A 22,035-nucleotide genomic window follows, 5' to 3' on the forward strand; every position below is an offset into this window, starting at 1 on the left:
CCTAAAGATATTAGAGATAGCCCTGGCCGGTTTGGCTCAGCAGTTAGAGCGTCGGCCTGCGGTCCTGAGAGACCCGGGTTCGGTTCCTGCTAAGGGCACGTACCTAGGTTGCAGTTTGTCCCCGGCCCTGGTCGGTCGTGCGGGTGGCAGCCACTTAATGTGTTCCTTTCACGTCGATGTTTCTCTCTCTCTCTCTGTTCCTCTCTCTCCCTCCCACTCTACCTGAACAAAAAAAAAAGAATAGTAAGATATTAGAGATAAGATAAACACATAAAAAGAAGTCATTCTGACTATCCTCAGGTATCGCACGGTCAGGCAGGGTTTTGCACACTTGGAAACTGGTGCCCAGGTGTACACTGGGTAAAGGCCTAAAGCCAGGTCATGAAGGCCGTTGTGCATCAGAGTGAAGATTTTGGGAAGTAACATGATCAGATTTTCACTTAAGAAAGATAACTTCAAGGGAATGTAGAGAATAGTTAAAGGGGTCTAAAGACTAGGTACTAGCAGCATACAGCACACATCTCTAAAAATATGTGTACCCAAGATGATTCATTATGGTGTGGGCAGGAAATATCAGAACTCCCATTCATCCATTATTTATTTTTTGGAAACATTAAAGAATAAACTTTTTATTTTGAGATAATTATAGATTTATACTTTAGTTGTAAGAAATAAATATCTAGAGGTCTCATATACCCTTTAACCAGTAGCACCCAATGGTAATAGCTCGCAGAACTATTTAGTACAATACTACCATCAGGATATCTACATTGATAAGAGTCAAGGGAGAAAACATTTCCAATACCATCAGCTATATCTCTTCCCTCCCACCCAACACCCTCCTTTATCCCTGGCAACCAATAATCTGTTCTCTATTTCTACAGAAGTGGGCAAAAGTAGGTTTACAGTTATAATACAAATAAATAATACAAGAATAAACTATGTTCACATACTCACAACTAAACCTACTTTTGCCTATCCTATGTATAATTTTGTCACTCAAGAATGTTATATAAATGGAAGAATACAGTAGATAATCTTTGGGGATTGACCTTCTTCACTCAGCATATTTCTCTGGAGATTCACATAGGTTGTTGCATGTATTAATAGTTCATTCATTATTATTGATGAATAGTAGTCCATGGTATGGATGTACCACCCACCCTTCAGTCACTGAACTGTTTCCAGTTTTTGGCTACTGCAAATAAAGCTGCTGTAAACATTTGTGTACAGGTTTTTGTGAGCATAAGTACAGAGTTTTGTGAATATGGATTTTCATTGCTCTGAGATAAATGTCCAAGAGCACAGATACTGGGTTGCATGGCGGTTGCGTATTTAGTTTTGTAAGAACCAGGCAAATGTTTTCCAGAATGGCTGTTCCATTTCATATACCTCCCATTATTATATAAGTGATTCAGTTTTTCACATTCTTACCAGCCTTGGTGTTGTCACTACTTTTTATTTTAGCTGTGCCCATAAGTCAGTAGTGATACCTCATGAAGGTCTTAATTAGTATTTCTCTAGTGGCTAACATCTTTTCATATACTTATTTATTGTCCGTTTCTTCTTTAGTGAAACTGTCTGTTCATGTCTTTTGCCCATTTTTTTTTTTTTATATTATTTATTTTTTTGTTCAGGTAGAGTGGGAGGGAGAGAGAGGAACAGAGAGAGAGAGAGAGAAACATCGATGTGAAGGGACACACCAAGTGGCTGCCACCCGCACGATCGACCAGGGCCGGGGACAAATTGCAACCGAGGTACGTGCCCTTAGCGGGAACCGAACCCGGGTCTCTCAGGACCGCAGGCTGATGCTCTAACCGCTGAGCCAAACCGGCCAGGGCATGCCCATTTTTTAAATATACTTTTCCTGTTGAATTTTTAGAATTTTTAATATAGTCTAGATCCTACTCCTTTATCAAATATGTAGTTTACAGATTTTTTTTTCTTAGTCTGTATCTTGTCTTTTTACCATCTTAAATAGGACCTTTCGCAGAGCAAAAATTCTTAATTTTGGTGAAGTCCAATTTATCAGTTTTTTGTTTTATGAATTGTACTTTTGGTGTTATCTCTACGAACTTACTGAACCTTAGGTCTTGAATGCCTATGGATATCCAATTACTCCAGACCAATCTGTTGAAAAGACTGTTCTTCCTTCATTGAACTGCTTTTGCACCTTTGTCAAAAATCAGTGGGCTGTAGTTGTGTGGGACTGGTTCTGGGTTCTCCTTTTTGTTCCACTGACTGACGTGTCAATCCCTCCTCAGTCAGTACCACTGCTGCTGTATATAAGTCTTGACATCAGTTAGAGTGATTCCTCTCATTTTTTTGTTCATTAAAAAAATTAGTTTATGCATTTTACTTTCACAAAAAGATCGGTATCTAATTTGCTGGTTTTATTTCCCTGTGAAAACAGAAGGCATTTAGTAGTAAGCTATCTAACAGATGTTGAAAAAACAAACACAAAATGTGTTCCTTTGAGGATATAATATCATTTTTCTCCCAAGGAATAAGAATATAACTGCTTTTCCAAAAATACTTATGCTAGGAAAGGGGAATTTTGAAACTAGTCATTGGAAATCATCCCATATTTATGTGACTTTGCTTCTGAAAATGATGCAACAACTCTTACAAGTTCACACTTAAAAAGCTGGGAAACAGCCCTGGCCGGTTGCTCAGTGGTTAGAGCGTCAGCCGTGGACCAGAGAGTCCCGGGTTGGGTTTCCACTAAGGGCACGTACCTTGGTTGCCGTTTGGTTGCCGTTTGTCCCTGGCCCGGTTGGGGTCGTGTGGGTGGCAGCCAGTCGATGTGTCTCTCTCACATCTATGTTTCTCTCTCTCTCTTCCTCCCTCTCTCTCCCTCCCGCTCTATCTGAAGATAAATGCAAAAATGTCCTTGGGTGAGGATTAAAAAAAAAAAAAAGCTGGGAAACAATTTCCAAATCTGTTTTAAAATTTCTCAATGAAGAGTTTTAGTACGTTTTAAACTTATTTATTGAAACACTTTCTGATTAGTTTGTAAGAACTAATGACTGACATTAGGAAAAGTGGGAATTCGTAGACAAAATTACAACAAAATGTTTGTGTAATTTGAATAAGCTCAGCCAGTGCTGCAATTCTTCCATTTTAAATTGCACATTATATTTTAATTTTACATTTTGGCTATGACAGTGATTAAGAGAAAATTTCTTTTTTTTCTATCCTCTATAGAAAAATAACTGAATTTAGAAGAACACAGTACCCCCCTTATCTACAGGGGATATGTTCCAAGACCCCCCAGTGAATCCCTAAAATAGTTAATGTACTGTTTTTTCCTATACACACATACTGATGATAAAGTTTAATTTATAAATCAGGCACTGTGAGAGAGTAATAACAATAACTAATAATGAAATAGAACAATTATAACAATGTACTGTAATAAAAGTTATGAGAGTGTGGTCTCTTTCAAAATGCCATGTTGTACTGTAAGTGTAGTATGGATACGCCGGACACAGGGGTGATTCACGTCCTGGGCTGCATGGAGCAGGATGGCATGAGATTTCGTCATGTTACTCAGAAAGGCACTCATTTTAAAACTTAAGAATTGTTTGTTTCGGGAATTTTCCATTTAATATTTTGGACTGAAACTGTGGAAAGTGAAACCACAGATTAGGGTGGGGGGGTGGTATTGTATCTGTATTTCTGTGTCATGATATTTAGCTAGGATTTAAAAAAATAGTGAAGCTTATTTAATAACACTGCTCATTGAAAGATTTTTTTTTTTTTTTTTAATCTTCACCCGAGGACATTTTTTCATTTTTTGTTCAGATAGAATGGGAGGGAGGGAGAGAGAGAGAAACATCACGTCATGTCAAGACGTGAAAGAGACACATCGAGTGGCTGTCACCTGCACGGCCCAACCAGGGCCAGGGACAAACTGCAACCGAAGTAAATGCCCTTAGCGGGAACCGAACCCGGGTCTCTCTGGACCACAGGCCGACACTCTTAACCACTGAGCCAAACCGGCCAGGGCTTTTTTTTTTTATCCTCACCCGAGGACATTTTTCAATTTTTTGTTTAGATAGAGTGGGAGGGAGAGAGAGAGAGAGAGAAACATCGATGTGAAAGGTACACATTGAGTGGCTGCCACCTGCACAACCCAACCAGGGCCGGGGACAAACTGCAACCGAGGTACATGCCCTTAGCAGGAACCGAACCCGGGGTCTCTCTGGACTGCAGGCCGATGCTCTAACTGCTGAGACAATCTGGCCAGGGCTCATTGAAAGGTTTTTTAAAAATTAAAGACTTTTTTTAGAGCAGTTTTAGATTCACAGCAAAATTGAGAGGAGGGTACAGAGATCTCCCTAACACCCCTATCCCCTATACACATACATAGCTTCCTCCATTATCAGCATTCTCCAACAGAGTGGTACATTTTTTTTTAAACTGATAAATTTACATCAACATATGATAATCACCTAAGTTCATACAGTTAGGGTTCACTCTTAGTGTACATTCCATGGTTTTGGACAAATGTTGATATGTATCCATCATAGTATCATATGGAATATTTTCACTACCCTAAAAAATCTTTTGTGTTCTACCTATTCATTATTTCCCCCAACCACAATCTCTGGCAAATATACTTGTTTACTGTCTCCATAGTTTTACCTTATAGAATATAGTTGGAATCATATAGTATATAGTCTTTTCATAATGGCTTCCTTCACTTAGTAAAATGTGTTTGTTTCCCCCATGTCTTTTCGTAGCTTGATGCATTTTTTTTTTTTTAATCCTCACCCGAGGACATTTTTGCATTTACTCTTCAGATAAAGTGGGAGGGAGAGAGGGAGGAAGAGAGAGAGAGAGACATTGATGTGAAAGAGACACACTGACTGGTTGCCACCCACTCCACCCCAACCGGGGCCGGGGACAAACTGCAACCAAAGTACATGCCCTTAGTGGGAACCGAAACTGGGTCTCTCTGGACCACAGGCCAACGCTCTAACCGCTGTGCCAAACTGGCCAGGACTAGTTTGATACATTTTTTTTTTTTTTTTTTTTTTTTTTTTTTTTTTTATCCTCACCCGAGGACATTTTTCCATTTTTTTTTTGTTCAGATAGAGCGGGAGGGAGAGAAAGGAAGAGAGAGAGAAACATCGACGTGAAAGGGACACATCGAGTGGCTGCCACCCGCACGACCAACCAGGGCCGGGGACAAACTGTAACCGAGGTACATGCCCTTAGCGGGAACCGAAACTGGGTCTCTCTGGACCACAGGCCAACGCTCTAACCGCTGTGCCAAACTGGCCAGGACTAGTTTGATACATTTTTTAATACATTAATGAAGTAAAAATAATTTAAGAATATTATGTAATCACTATGTCACATCTTTTAAAATTCTATTTTGTGTTTAAAGACATGTTAGTGTAGAAGTACATATCCATGTGGTTTATAAGTTAGTGAACATACCTATATTGCAGTGGGCGTTGTGTTAGTTTCCTAGGGCTGCCATTATGAAGTATCACAAAACAGCACTGCATTGTCTCATAGATCTGGAGGTAGAAGTCTGAAATCAAGGTGTCAATGGGGCCATGCCCCCTCCTCTGATACCTGTTGAGAATCCTTCCTCGCCTCTCCCTAACTTTTGGTGGTGGCCAGGGGACCTCAGCATTTCTTGCCTTGCAGCTGCCCCTCTTCAGTCCCTGCCTCCACTGTCATGTGGCGTTCTTTCTTCATGTGTCCCTTCTTATAAGGACACAGTCATATTGGTTTAGGCGCCGTTATACTCCAACATGACCTCATTGTACCTAATCACACCTGCAAGAGTCTTGTTTCCAAATAAGGTCACATTGTGAGGGGCTAGGCGTTAGGACTTCCACCTATTTTTTTTGTTTTGCGGGAAAGGAACAGTCTGACCTATGACAATACTGGAAATGTTTTTACCAATCAGAACTTTGCCAGCTTCCTAGAGCAGTGGGGATGGAGAACAGGAAGCAGTCATGAGGTAGACTTCGCAAGGCTTACTGACAGCTCCCCATCCCACTTCCCTCCTGCTTCTGGGGATCCTGTTCTTTCACCTTCTACTTCTGTTCCTGCACATACCTTTTTCCTGACCTTTTGTGATGGTCAGGCCCTGCCTGGCTTCAGCATTTACATTCCCCTTTCCCCACAGCTTGATTTCATCCTGAGAAATCAGCTCTGTCCCAGTTCCAGAGAAGAGAGAAAACATGAATAACCTGTTCAGATCCTTGCCTAGTTTGGCAACAGCTTCTTGGCAGGTATCTCTTGGCTATTCTGGTCTATCCTTCGCACTGCTGCTTGGGTTACCTTTCTCAAACACTGCTTAGGTCATATTATGTCCTTTTAGACCATTTTCAGTGGCTGAAAGTTGAAATGTCCAAGATTGTGCTTCATTACCATCCACTGACTGGGCCCATTGCCTTTTTCTTTTTTTTGAAGAATGAACTTCTTTACTAATATTCAAAATATAAATTGGACATGAAGAAGTTAGAGGAAGATTTGATATGATTTAAACGATTTTTAAAAAATTTTTATTTAAAAAATATGTTTTCATTGATTTTTTAGAGAGAGAGGAAGGGAGAGAGAGAGAGAAACATTGATCAGCTGCCTCCTGCATGCAGCCTACTGGGGATCAAGCTGCAACCCGACTGGGAATCGAACCAGGACCTCTCAGTCCATGGGAGGACACTCAATCCACTGAGCAACACCGGCTGGACTTGATATGATGAAAAAAATTTTTTTTTGGTATGATTCACATACAAAAATTTGTACATATTTAATGTATACAATTTGGTGACTTTGAAGATAAGTATACACCCATGAAACCATCACCACGATCTGTGTCATAAACATATCCATCACCTCCAAAAGTTTCCTCCTGCCCACTGTCTTTTTTGCTTTGCCTTTTTTACACTAAAGCCCAGGGCACCCCCGAATCTGACTGATCATCAGAATCACCTGGAGAGGTTGTTAGAATGAAGCTATCCAGATCCTACCCAAATTTACTAAATCAGAATCTCTGGGTACATGGCCCTGAGATCTGCGTGTTTGCTTTTCTGTTCAGTGATGTATAACTGACATATAATAAACTGCACACATGAAAAGTGTACAGTTTGATAAGTTTTGATATGTGTATATAACCGTGAAACTATCACCACAATCAAGATCATGAACGTTTCTGTCACTCCCCCAACAGTTTACTTGTGCCCCTTGGGAATCCCATCCTCCTCTTGCCTCTTCCTGCCTTTCCCCCACTTCCTCTGGCATTAGTATTGTTTTGTTTGTTTATATAAATGGAATCTTAGAGTATGTACCCTCTTTTGTCTGACTTCTGTCACTCAGCATAATTATTTTTCTATTTATCCTTGTTGTTGTGCACCTTAATACTTGATTGCTTTTCATTGCTGAGTAGTATTTCATTGTATGGTTGTACCACAATTTGTTTATCCATTCTTCTATTGATGCACATTTGGGTTGTTTCCATTTTGGGGCTATTATGAAGCTACTATGAAAATCTGTGTGCAAGTTTTTGTGTAGACAAATTTTTAAATTTCTCTTGGGTAAATATTGTATGATTCCATTGGAATTGGTTGGCTGGATCCTGTCATAGGATGCAGTTAACTTTAAGAAAATGCCAAACTTTTAAAATAGTTATGCTGAGATATAATTTACCTTATTATCTACCCATTCAAAGTGTATAATTAAATGTTTTTTAGTTATGCACCCATCATCAAAATCTAATTTTAGAATAATTTTGTCCCCCAAAGAAACCCTGTACCTATTAGGAATCATACCATATTCCTCACCCTACACCCCTTCTCCAGCCTTAGGCAACCACTTACTCTACTTTCTGTTTGTTTGTTCATTCATTCATTCATTCCTCACCCGAGGATATTTTTCCATTTTTTGTTCAGACAGAGTGGGAGGGAGAGAGAGAGAGAGAGAAACATCGATGTGAAAGGGACACATCGAGTGGCTGTCCCCCACACGCCCCAACCAGGGCCGGGGACAAACTGCAACCGAGGTACGTGCCCTTAGCGGGAACTGAACCCGGGTCTCTCTGGACTGCAGGCGGTTGCTCTAATTGCTGAGCAAGACCAGCCAGGGCTATTTATTTATTTTTTTTGTGGTATATGCCCCAAGTGGGAACCAAACCCGGGACTTTCTGGTCCGCCAGCCAATTCTCAACCGCCGAGCCAAACTGGCCAGGGCATACTTTCTGTCTCTTTAGATCGGCCCATTCTAGACATTTCATACAAATGGAATCATACGATATGTGGTCTTTTTTACTTAGCATATTTTTATCATTCATCCATGTTGTAGCATGTATCTTGTGCTTCATTCCTTTCTATTACTGGGCAATATTCCATTGTGTGAATATACCACATTTTCTTTATCCATTCATCAATTGATGGACATTTGGGTTGTTTTTACTTTTTAGCTATTATGAATAATACTGCTATGAACATTTGTGTGCAAGTTTTTTTTCTTTTTAAACTTATCTTTATTGTTGAATGTATTACAGATGTCCCTCCTTTTTATCCCCCTTTGACCTCCTCCTCCTCACTCCCACCCCCCTCCTACTTTCCTCACACTATTGTGTCTATTGGTTATGCATATATGCACATAAGTTCTTTGGTTTCTCTCTTCCAGCCCGACCTACTCCCTTCCCTTTGAGGTTTATCAGTCTAACAACCAATTGTGTACAAGTTTTTATGTGGATCTTGGGTATATACCTGTGAATGGAATTGTAAGGTCATATGGTTCAAAGTGGTACATTTTACATCTCCACCAGAAGTTCTAGTTCTTCCACATCCTCATCAACACTTGGTATTGTCAGTTTTTTAAATTTTAGCCAATCTATTGGGCATATAATAGTATCTCATTGGGTTTTAATTTGAATTTTTTCATGATTAATGATTGAAATATCTTTTCATGTGTTCATTTATCCATATATCTTCTTTGGTAAAATATCTATCTAAATCTTTTGCTCATTTAAAAATTGGATTATATTCCTTATTATACATAATAGTTTATATTATATATTCTGATTACAAGTAATTTATAAGGTATATGACTTGTAAATATTTTTTTCCTAGCCTGTTGTTTGTCTTTTCATTCTCTTAATAGTATCTTTAAAAAAAAAATCATTTTTCTTTATTGATTTTAGAGAGAGAGGAAGAGAGAGATAGGAACATCGACGAAAGAGAACATTGATTGGCGGCCTCCTGCATGTCCCCCACTGGGGATTGGGCCCACAACTTGGGCATGTGCCCTGATTGGGAATCAAACCAGCGACCTCTTGGTGCATGGGCTGACGCTCAGTCACTGAGCCACACCAGCTGGGCTTCATAGTATCATTTAAAGAGAAGTTTTAAATTTTGATTAAGTGTAAATTATCAGTTTTTAATATTTGAGAATGGAGTTTTAGTGTCATATATAAGAAATTTTACCTAGTCTAAGGTCAAAGATTTTCTCCACTGTTTTGTTCTCTAGAAGTTTTATAATTTTAAACTTTACGTATAGGTCTGTGATCCATTTTTATATGTAGTATAAGGTATGTATTGAAGAGTCACTTTTTTTTTTTTGACTGGGGTGGAGCCATAGACCATTTAAGATGATGTTCTCTGCCTAGCCGGTGTGGTTCAGTGGTTGAGCATCAACTCATGCATCAAGAGGTCGCCGGTTCGATTTCAGGTCAGGGTACATGCCCAGGTTGTGCGCCAAATCCCCAGTGGGGGGCATGCAGGAGGTGGCCAGTCGATGTTTTCTCTCACTGATGTTTCTATCTCTTACCCTCTCCCTTCCTCTCTCTCTCTAAAATCAATAAAAGAAAATAAAAAAAAACCCAAAAGATGCTGCTCCGTGTTGTGTTTAAAGCATCACTATACTTAGAAGATTGAATATTTTTTTAAAAATGAGTTTGCTATTTGTATTCTTTAAAAATTTTTTTTTTCTTTACTGATATTAGAGAGAGAGAGGAAGGGAGAGAGATAGAAACATCGATGAGAGAGAACATCAGTTGCTCGCCTCCTGTATGACCCCCCATTGGGATCAGGCCCACAACCTGGGCATGTGCCCTGACCAGGAATTGAACCTGGGACCTCTTGGTGCATGGGTCAATGCTCAACCACTGAGCCACACGGGCAGGGCAACAAGTTTATTTATTTATTTGTTTTTAAAAATCCTCACCTGAAGATATTTTTCCATTTATCTTCAGATAGAGTGGGAGGGAGAGAGAGTGAAAGAGAGAGAAACATTGATGTGAGAGAGACACATCGATTGGTTGCCTCCCGCATGACCCTGATCAGGGCTGGGGACTGAACCGCAACCCAAGCAGGTGCCCTTGACTGGAACTGAACCTGAGACTCTTTGGTCCATGGGCTGATGCTCTAACTGCTAAGCCAAACTGGCCAGGGCAACAAGTTTATTTTTTCATCTTACATATTATAGTTTTCATCTTTAGATTTGATTTGAGTCTGTTTATATGTTATATGTCTCTATATAACATATACAATACAGTTGTAATAATTAGTAAATTACCCTTAACTGCTAAATCTAACACCTGTGTCAATTTGGGTAGGTTTTAATTAATTTTTTTCTCCTTACTATGGGTTACATTTTCCTGCTTCTCTTCATGTCTGACAGTTTTCGTTTGGATGTTACACATTTTGCCTTTGAATGGTGGATCTTATTGTAGTCCTATAAATATTCCTTAGATTTGTTCTGGAACTCAATTACTTAGAAGCAGTTTGATCCTTTCTGGTAAGATATGCTAGGTAAAACTATCCCGAATCATGTTTAGTGCTTATTCCCCATTACCAGTACAGGACCCTCCTATGGTACTTTACCCAGTGCCCCATGAATTATGACATTTTCTTGCTTGGAAAGTTACTTAGCCTCTCTGGTGTCGTGTGAGCAAGAGGTACTCTTCCCTCTACTCCTTTCTGGTGATTTTTTTCTTGGTTTGGATAATTTCCTCACATGCTTCTCTCTGGAATTCTCTCTCTATGCAGGTTCCTTCTCTATGGTGCTCTGTCTTTTGAACTCTAGGTCTTTCTGAATTCTAAACTATTTCATCAACTTAAAGTTTACTGAGATCTACTTGGGTTTATTCCTCCATGCACTGCAGCCTGTCATCTCTCTTAAGGTAGTAAGCTGGGCAATCAGACAACTCATTTCATTCATTTTGTGTTTCTTCGGGTTCACCGTCCTTTGTTATCTGATGTCCAGTATCTTGAAGAACATTGTTTCAGATATTCTGTTCAGTGCTTTTAGCTATTTCAAGTGGGAAGACAAATCTTATACTTGGGACTCCATCATGGCCAGAAGTGAACATTTGTATATGTCTTTTAAAAAGGAATTTCTTATATGATTAAGATGCAACCACCCTAGCCCTAGTCTGTAAGTTGAAAACCACTGCTCTAAACCCATTGAACTACTTATTACTGATCTTCAGACATCCATATACCTACGTTTCTATGTCTTTGGTTTTCCAGATCCCTACATCCTAAGTACCTTCTTCTCCTTTGTTTTCCCTGTCCAACTTTTAAAGATTCCTCAGTGTTTAATAAAAAAGCCATCTCCTTGTCCACTTTCACCACTCTTATTTAACACAGTACTGGAAGTCTTAGCCACAGCAATCAGACATGAAGAAAAAATAAAAGGGATCCAAATTGGAAAAGAGTAAGTGAAACTGTCATTATTTGCAGATGACATGATATTATACATAGAAAACCCTAAAGACTCCATCAAAAATCTACTAGACTTAATAAATGCATTTGTCAAAGGAGCAGGATACAAAATTAACGTCAAGAAATCGATGGCATTCGTATACACCAGTGATGAACTCACAGAAAGAGAAACTGAAAAAACAATCCCATTTACCATCGCAGCAAAAAAATTAAGATACCTAGGAATAAACTTAACCAAAGAAGTAAAGGACCTATTTGCAGAAAACTACAGGACATTGAAAAAAGAAACAGAGGAAGATATAAAAAAGTGGAAACACATACCTTGTTCATGGATTCGAAGAAGTAACATCATTAAAATGTCCATACTACCCAAAGCAATCTATAGATTCAATGCAATCCCCATTAAAAAACCAATGACATATTTTACAGAACTAGAACAAATACTTCAAAAGTTCATATGGAACCAGAAAAGTCCCTGAATAGCCACAGGAATTTTGAAAAAGAAGGACAAAGTAGGTGGGATCACAATACCAGATATCAGGTTATACTACAAAGCAACTGTAATAAAAACAGCCTGGTACTGGCACAAGAACAGGCATATAGACCAGTGGAACTGAGAACCCAGAAATGGACCCAAGGCAATATGCTCAGTTAATATTTGACAAAGGTGGCAAGAACATACAGTGGAGTAAAGACAGCCTCTTTAATAAATGGTGTTGGGAAAATTGGACAGCTACATGCAAAAAAATGAAACTAGACCATCAACTTACACCATACACAAAAATAAACTCAAAATGGATAAAAGACTTAAATGTGACCCGTGAATCCATAAAAATTCTAGAAGAAAATGTAGGCATCAGAAACAAAGGGAAAAATGAACACATGGGACTACATCAAACTAAAAAGCTTCTGCACAGCAAAAGAAACAGTCATCAAAATGGAAAGGCAACCCACTGTATGGGAGAACATCATTGCTAATGATACATCAGATAAGGGGTTAATTTCCAAAATATATACAACTCAACAAAAGGAGGACAAAGAACCCAATTAAAAAATGGGCAGAGGAACTGAATAGACACCTCTCCAAACAGGACATACAAATGGCTAAGAGACATATGAAGAAATGCTCAACATCATTAATCATCAGAGAGATGCAAATTAAAACAACAATGAGGTATCACCTCACACCTGTCAGAATGGCCGCCATCAACAAATCATCAAACAAGTGTTGGCAATGGTGTGGAGAAAAGGGGACTCTAGTACACTGCTGGTGGGAATGCAGACTGGTGCAGCCACTATGGAAAACAATATGGTGTTTCCTCAAAAACTTAAAAATTGCACTTCCATTTGACCCAGTGATCCCGCTTCTAGGAATATACCATAAGAAGCCTGAAACACCAATTAGGAAGAATATATGTACCCCCATGTTCATAGCAGCACTATTTACAATAGCTAAGATCTGGAAACAGCCCAAATGTCCATCAGTAGACGAATGGATAAAAAAGCAGTGGTACATATACACAATGGAGTACTATGCAGCTGTAAGAAAGAAAGATCTCTTATCCTTTGAGATGACACGGAGGGACCTGGAAAGTATTATCCTAAGTGAAATAAGCCAAGCAGAAAAAGACAAGTACCACATGATCTCACTTATATACGGAATATAATGAACATAACAGTCTGAGGAATACGGTAGACCCAGAAACATGGAAGTAGGGCACAGACTGACATCACTCAGAAGAGGGGGTGGGGGGGTGGGAAGAGATAAACCACAGAACTTATATGTATATATGCATAACCAATGGACATGGACAACAAAGCCAGGGACAGGGCGGTGGGGGGGGGGGTTGGGGAGGGGGGAGCCAATGGGGTAAAACAAAGAGAAACAAAAAAAAATTAAAAAAAATTAAAGCCATATGCTGCCCAGGCCAGTTTTTGCTCAGCAGTTAGAGGGTCGGCCCGCGGACCAATGAGAGCCGGGTTCGATTTTGGTCAAGGGTACATACCTCAGTTGCAGTTTGTCCCTGGCCCTGGTGAGGGTCACGTGGGAGGAAACCAGTCGATGTGTCTCTCTTGCATCAATGTTTCTCTCTCTCTCTCTCTCTCTCTCTCTCTCTCTCTCCTTTTCTCCCTCCTTCCTAATCTGTCTAAAGATAAATGAAAAACTGTCCTTGGGCGAGGATTAAAAAAAAAAAGCCATCTCCTTCTCAGAGTAGCAGGGCCTCCACCTCTCTGCTGAGAAAGTCACTCCTTCTTAGATGCCTCCATAGCAAATTTATTATATTAAAAAAAAAAATCATCCTCAGTCTGGTGGCTCAGTTGGTTGGAGCATTGTTCCATTCCCAGTTGCAGGTTCAATTCCCAGTCAGGGCACATACTTTGGTTGCAGGTTCGATCCCTGGTTGGGCACATATGGGAGGCAACTGATCAATCTCTCTTACATAAATGTTTTTCTCTCTCTCCCTTCCTCTCTCTAAAATCAATGAACAGCCCGCTGCTGTGTTTCAGTTGGCTGAATGTCGTCCCATGTACTAGGAGGTTGGCAGTTCGATTCTGGTCAGGGCACATGTCTGGGTTGCAGGCTTGATCCCTAGTATGGGGTGTGCAGGAAGCAGCATTGATGTTTCTCTCTCCTTCTACCTTCTTTTATGTGAAATCAATAAAAACATGTATATGTGTGTATATATATGTATATGTGTATACATATATATATGTGTGTGTGTGTGTGTGTGTGTATATATACATATTTTTTATTCTCACCCGAGGACATTTTTTGCATTTATCTTCAGATAGAGCAGAAAGGAGAGAGGGAGGAAGAGAGAGAGAGAAACATCGATGTGAGAGATACATTGACTGGTTGCCACCCACACAACCCCAACCGGGACTGGGGACAAACTGCAACCAAAGTACATGCCCTTAGCGGGAACCGAACCCCGGACTCTGTGGTCCATGGGCCGACGCTCTAACTGCTAAGCCAAACTGGGCAGGGCTAAAAACATATTTTTAAAATATCAATAAACATAATAGTCTGAGGAATAGGGTAGACCCAGAAACATGGAAGTAGTGTACAGACTGACAACCCTCAGAAGAGGAGGTGGTGGGGGGTGGGAAGAGATAAACCACAGAACTTATATGCTTGTATGCATAACCAATGGACATGGACAACAAAGCCGGGGATGGGGGGAGGGGTATCAATGGGGTAAAAAAGGAGGAACATCTGTAACAAAAATAAAATTAAAAAATAAATAAAAAATAGAATGTGACAAACTCTAAGAGAAAAAAAAAATCAATAAACATATCCTTGAGTGAGGATAAAAAAAATTATAGCAGTTATCATATTCTGCATTTTATGATTGTTTGCTCATTCATTTGTAAGATTCCTAAGGTCAGACTCTGTATTACTTGCACAAAGTAGATATTATACTGGATTCTAAGGAATGAAGGAAGGCTTCAAAAGCAAGAGATCAAATAATAGATCTAAGTAGTATAGAGAGAATATGTTAGAGTCTGAATGAGGTGGTTCAGGCAATCTAAGATTGGGTTAGCAAATAGATTTCATCTTGCTTGGTGAGTCTGATTGAATGGTATGTTGAGAAATGTTCAAAGGCCACATCTTGAGTCCTTGAGAAAGCTAGCCATTAGATAAGATAAAGTGTTGGCATGTCTCAGGTATTTTGATAGTTTGGGTTAAACATGTAGAATATTTTGAAACAATAACAAGTATATAATACATGTCAGGCAGTGTTCTAAACATGATGCACATAACAACTCATTTACTTCCCATGACAACTCATTGAGGTTAATATATCCATTTCCTAGGTAGGGAAACTAAGGCACATAAAGGTTAAGAAACTTGCTCAAGTAACACAGGTGGTAATTTTGGCTCCAGAGTTTGTGCTTTTATTACTGTTATACTGTCTTCATATTGAACAATCAGTGTTTCAGAAAAATTGAGGTAGGTAGCCTAAAAAGCTATAGCTATACTTTTATAATATAGAAGAGACAAAGTGAATATGTTGCTTGTTAATATGATAATGGCCCAAACCTCCCATACTTTTACTTTAGATTAGAAAGATTGATCTTTCATGATTCTTAGAGTCCTCTGATCCTTTGTGTTTTATTTCTTTAGGATCCCTTGCCAGCTCCATCTTTGACCCACTCAAATATCTTGTGGGTGCTTCAGGAGGAGTCTATGCTCTGATGGGAGGCTATTTTATGAATGTTCTGGTGGTAAGAAATCTATGGACCCTTTTTTATTTTAAATTTTTTTTTATCCTCACCGGAGGACATTTTTCCATTTTTTGTTCAGGTAGAGTGGGAGGGAGGGAGAGAGAGGAACAGAGAGAGAGAAACATCGATGTGAAAGGAACACATCAAGTGGCTGCCACCCGCACAACCGACCAGGGCCGGGGACAAACTGCAACCGAGGTACGTGCCCTTAGCGGGAACCGAACCCGGGTCTCTCAGGACCGCAGGCCGACGCTCTAACCGCTGAGCCAAACCGGCCAGGGCTATGGACCCTTTTTTAAAGAAAAAACAAACAAACTGGTATTTGGTATGAGGATAATTGATATAATTGATAATTGGAACTGAGAAATAGAAAGTTAGAATCCCCAACATAGTATGTTAACAGTGTGATATACATTCTTTCAGATCTTCTTTTATATGTATTCAAAATCTTACCAAAATTAATATTACAAAAATGGAACCACCCTTATAGTGTTCTGCGTTTTAACACTGAGTATCCTGACCATCTACCCATCAGTACAGAGAAATCCACCTCTTTCCAAGTGCTCTGCAGCACCCTTTATACTGTAGGGTCCTATACAGGATAGAGCTGTATCCTGACTTATTTAATCTTTCGCTGGAAAAAATAGGAAGTGATGCCAATTTTTTACATTTACAAGCAATGCTGTAAAGAATGTTCTTGTACATTTATCTTGCATTTGCGTGATTTTTTTTTTGTACGATAATTCCCTAGAAGTGGATTTCAATGCCAAATCATCCTCCAAAGTTTACATACTATTTTACTTTTCCATGATACAGTGAGAATGCCAACCACTTTTTAAAACAGACTAAAATCCTGTCTAGTTTTTAACTCTTTAACCATGTAGGTATACTTAAAAATATAAAGTATTAATGTTTTATTTATACTTATTTATATATCTATACTTTAAAAATACTATAGGAGGAACACTATGAAGCAATTATAAAACTGTTCCAAAAATAGAAGGCATTTAGAAAAATGTTTTTCAAACTTTGAATTTCAATCCATTAGTGGTTGTGAACTCAGTTTAAGTGTTGTGGAAAGTTAAGCAAAAAGAAAGTGGAAAAAATTTCAGTTATAATAAGTACTATTTATGTGTGTACTGGATTGTTATGTAAAGTATTCTTTCTATAAGTCAGGTCACAACAGTTTGAAATTTTATTTAGAATAAACACGGCTATTTCAGCATCTTTACTTCTTGGGAAGAGAGTGAAAAACTTGAAAGGAAACGAAGATGTAACTCAGTAAATTAAAGTAGCAATGTCTTTCTGACTTCATTCTCTAGTTAACACATGAAGTTACTGCAAGCTGGACTGAGGTGATTTTTCTGACCAACACTTAAAAATTTTCTTGAAATTATCTTAAAAAACTAAGGCAGTACTCAAATGTTAGTTTTTTCCTAACTCCTAATTAGAAAGAGGACAAAGAAGTATCAAATGAATATTAACCAAAAAAACCCTTAGAAATATTTCATCAGACTTGGTTTGACAGCATCTATATCTATCTATTACATATTAAATGCTGATTTTATGTTACTTATATTTAGATCATTTCCTGATCATAAAATTGTGTCTAGATTATATCATGGTGTTAAATGTCATGTTTCAGTTTTGTTCTTCAAACTACACCAGAGTTGTACTTCCCAAATACATTTGAAAACTGGGCTATTATAGCCGTTCTTTGTTTTGCAAATATTTGACACTCAAACATTATTCTAAATGAAAAAGAAGATGAAGAGGGAGTACAGTTGAGGTTTCATTTGCCAATAGAGAGCTTATCTTATCATTATCTCTTTGCAAGAATTTTCGAGAAATGATTCCTGCCTTCGGAATTGTCAGACTACTGATCATCATCTTGATAAGTAAGTTTGTTTTGTGAACACTTCATTCCTTCAATTTTATTGGTTCATCCTTCAGAAGTTCTTCTCACATTTCCTACACGCTAAAATGTAGGATGGTGGCTAGCCTAGAGTCAGAAATCCTCAGCTCCTGAGCCCTAAGCAGAACGGTATAAATGGTGGGGTTTTCGCATACCCCGGTGGGTGGTTCTTAGAGGTGCTGCAGTAACGGGTTTTTCCTTTCAGTTCCTTTCTGAGTGAGGGAGGTCAAAAGAGTGGACTGGCTTCCTTTGTTTTATATACTGATTTTTCTTGTTCATATTTTGGATTCTGTATATTTTTTTTCTGAAAAGGAAAAGCTGTCCTCAATTTCTAAATTTGCAGATTGGAAAAAACCCCCCACAAAACTGATTTAGAATATGAGCATGGAGTAGTAGCTGAGGACTGATCATGAGAATGGAGGAAAAGGAACTGAAAGTTCAGGGAGCTAGGAGAGTGACTAATGTGGCTTTTGACAGCTGCAAGAATTACAGAAGAGAATTACACGCTAAAGGAATTGGGCAGAGTGTTCAATCTGGAGAGGAAGTGGGATTTTATCTGTGTCTGAGAGTCAGGGTAGATTCCACACCATCGACAAAAGAATGTCCAAACCTGCCTGTCTGGTGTGGCTCAGTGGTTGAGTGTCAACCAAGATGTCGCCGGTTCTTTTCCCGGTCAGGGCACATGCCCAGGTTGTGGGCCATATCCCCAGTGGAGGGCATGCAGGAGGCGGCCAGTGGATGTTCTCTCTCATCGATGTTTCTCTCTCTCTCTAAAATCAATAAAGAAAAACTATTTATTTAAAAAAAAAAAAGTCCAAACCTGTAGAGAGTTTTCATGAATTTCTTTGAGCCAAATTGATGATATATGCTGGGGAGCCAGATTTCAAATGCTCTGGAAAAATAACAGTTTTGCAGCTTCTTTTATGCATTTACAATTAAGGAGGGGATGTAAGGAGGATTGTAGAAAGCAAAGCAGTGATTGGATTATAAATTAGCAAGATTATGTGCTCTCTTGAGGGTTAATACCACCTTCCAGGGGTATTCTGGCACAAAGATGTGTTAACCTAGAAGCACAACAACAATGGACATGGCTGGCTTAAGATCTTTCACTAAAGAAGTGATAGGCCGGGGGCGTGACTACCTACCCACCATGACCTGTCCAGTTAGGAATTTATGATCAGATCACCCTGTGAGGTTACTTTCCGTAGAATCCCTTTATTTGCTCACAAAAGTAAGGGCAAAGGCAGGGCCAGTTACTTGTGTTTCTAGAGCTGATCTGGCTGAAGCTGTGTTTACTCATAGGGTGTGGGGAAAAGGGCAGATATTGGGGTCAGACTTGAGGACCAAGACAGAGGGTTTTGATAAAGCCTATGTTTTTGGCTGTCCACATGGTAAGAAAAAATGATTCTGCTAATTGGTATTGAGTTCAGTTATTCATACTATGGGAACAGGGATAACTACCTCTGAGGAAAGAGACTGTTGTAGTAGGTGTCCTGTAGGGTCCAGTGGCACAGCCTCCCTGGTCACCCAGATGGGCCCTCGAGGTGCACCCCTCGTGTGGACTTTACACCCTTCTGTTGTAATTGAGTCTTAATTGCTGTTGGCATGTCAGTGGGAGGGTTTACTCAGGCTGGTCAGCTGCAAGGACTGGCTGTGCCCACTGGCCACTGGCCTCTGACGACCTTGGAGGATCAGCTGTGCAGCGGCCCACCACACAGAGCAAGACTTACTTCAGCAGGGCTCTGGTACCTACTGAGTCCATCCCTTGAGTGTGTCACTTGTGGAGGTGGTTGGGTGGTGGTGGTTTGACATGATCTAAAGCTGTCCACTGGGTGTGCTGACTCTGGGGCAAGGTCAGCCACTGCCTGTGTTCTACTGGGGGCCATCAGGCATAAGCTACAAAGCAAAATGCTGATGGCTGCTTCTTGTGCTGGGCTTGAAGGTGCCCAGGCAAGGCCAAGCTGTGAACCAAGGCTGGCTGCTTCTAGTGCCAGGCCTGGGGCCACTTGGTGAGAGGTATGAGGCTCGCTGAGACCAGATGCTGCTTGTTTAAGACAATTTAAGAAAATTGAAAGCAGGAGCCAAAACAAGCCAATCCTGGCAACAGCTTGAGTGGGCCTGAAAGTTGGGTGGGGCAGGGTCTCAGGGAATCACCAGGGCAGGGCAAACAGTGTGAGCCAGGTTGCTGGAGTACTAGACATGGTGGCTGTCTGCCAGCCCAGGGAAGGGCTCACCAAAGGAACAGTGGCTTCCGCCAGCACATCTGTCCAAGAGAAAGCTGCCTCTCCAGTTCTCGCTCTGATGCCAAACAACTCAGTTCTTCCCCATATGTCTCTGGTGCCATTCAAGCTGCCTCCCCTCTGTGCTGGAGCCTGGAGGGTGCGAGTCCGAGTAAGTCTGTGTGTGAGCCCTTTAAGAGGAGCTGCCTGGGGCTCCATAAGCCTCAGCCTCCCTCAGCCTCAGTTCCCGCTGGTTTTACAGTCAGAAGTTATAGGGACTTCTCTTCCTTGCACTACCCTGAGCTGGGCGCCTGGTGTGGGACGGGGACCCCTCATTCCTAAGGAAGGACCTTCCCAGCCGACTTGTCCCTCTGATTTTTTTTTTATCCTCACCCGAGGACATTTTTTCCATTTTTTGTTCAGATAGAGCAGGAGGGAGAGAGAGGAAGAGAGAGAGAAACATCAACGTGAAAGGAACACATCGAGTGGCTGCCACCCGCATGACCCAACCAGGGCTGGGGACAAACTGCAACCGAGGTACGTGCCTTTAGCGGGAACCGAACCCAGTTTTCTCTGCACCGCAGGTTGACGCTCTAATCTCTGAGCCAAACCGGCCAGGGCTGTCCCCCCTGATTTTTATCCACCACATGTGGGTGTGGGACCAGCCCATCTGCACCTCCGCCCCTCCTATCAGTCTCAGTGCGGCTGCTTCTTTCATTTCATAGTTGTAGGACTTTCATTCAGCTTGGTTTCAGGCGGTTCTGAAAGATGGTTGTTCTATAGTTTAGTTACAATTTTGATGTGGTTGTGGGAGGAAGAGAGTACTGTGTTTACTTATACTGCCATCTTGACCAGAACCCACACATATATATTTTTAATGGTAAAAATTACTAAAAATTTTTTTTTTATTTTCACCAGAGAACATTTTTGCATTTATCTTCAGACAGAGTGGGAGGGAGAGAGGGAGAAAGAGAGAGAGAGAAACATCAATGTGAGAGAGACACATTAAGTGGTTGTCATCCACACGACCCCAACCAGGGCCAGGGACAAACTGCAACCGAAGTACGTGTCCTTAGCGGGAACTGAACCCGGGTCTCTCTGGACTGATGCTCTAACCGCTGAGCCAAACCGGCCAGGGCTTTAAAAATTTTTATTTGTTGCCCTGGCCGGTTTGGCTCAGCGGTTAGAGCGTCGGCCTGCGGTCCTGAGAGACCCGGGTTCGGTTCCCGCTAAGGGCACGTACCTCGGTTGCAGTTTGTCCCCGGCCCTGGTCGGTTGTGCGGGTGGCAGCCACTCGATGTGTCCCTTTCACATCGATGTTTCTCTCTCTCTCTCTGTTCCTCTCTCTCCCTCCCACTCTACCTGAGCAAAAAATGGAAAAATGTCCTCGGGTGAGGATAAAAAAAAAAAAAAAATTTTTATTTGTTGAATTTAAAGAGAGAGAAGAGAGGATGGGGGAGAGAGAGTGAAAGAGATTAATCTGTTGTTCCACTTACTTATGCATTCATTGGTTGATTCTTGTATGTGCCCTTGACTGGGGACCAAACCTGCAACCTTGGTGTATCAGGACGATGCTCTAACCAACTTAGTTACCTGGCCAGGGCTAAAAATTATTCTTAATTGTGGAAGACAGTTGGCCTTAAGCACCTTCCTTCATTAAGCATTACTTGTTTGATGTGTTTTCTGACAATGCAAGTAAGCTTCCCTTTGGAAAACGTTAAGGAAGCAAACTCTCCTAGAAAGCAGAAGGAGCCAGAGATGTGTGGAGGGGGGTAAGATAAAAGTGAAATAGCCTGGCTGGTGTGGCTCAGTGGACTGAGAGGTCCCAGTTCAACTCCTGGTCAGGGCACATGCCCAGGTTGCAAGCTTGATCCCCAGTAGGGGGCGTGCAGCAGGCAGCTAAACAATGTTTCTCCCTCACTTCAAAGTTTCTCTAAAAAAACAAAATCAAACCCTGGCTGGTTTGGCTCAGCGG

General features: G+C 40.6%; 1 protein-coding gene across 3 annotated transcripts in view; it reads left to right on the forward strand.

Moving 5' to 3' along the window:
• The window catches only part of RHBDL2 (rhomboid like 2), a 138,154-nt gene that overhangs the window by 105,023 nt on the left and 11,096 nt on the right, over window positions 1–22,035 (forward strand). For all 3 annotated transcript variants that reach the window (XM_036257366.1, XM_036257364.1, XM_036257365.1), the window contains exons 5-6: window positions 15,826–15,926; window positions 17,764–17,824. In XM_036257366.1, coding sequence (XP_036113259.1) covers window positions 15,826–15,926; window positions 17,764–17,824 — 162 coding nt within the window. The remainder of the gene's footprint in view (window positions 1–15,825; window positions 15,927–17,763; window positions 17,825–22,035) is intronic.

Source organism: Molossus molossus, unplaced genomic scaffold, assembly GCF_014108415.1.
Source record: "Molossus molossus isolate mMolMol1 unplaced genomic scaffold, mMolMol1.p scaffold_m16_p_12, whole genome shotgun sequence".
Taxonomy (NCBI): Eukaryota; Metazoa; Chordata; class Mammalia; order Chiroptera; family Molossidae; genus Molossus; species Molossus molossus.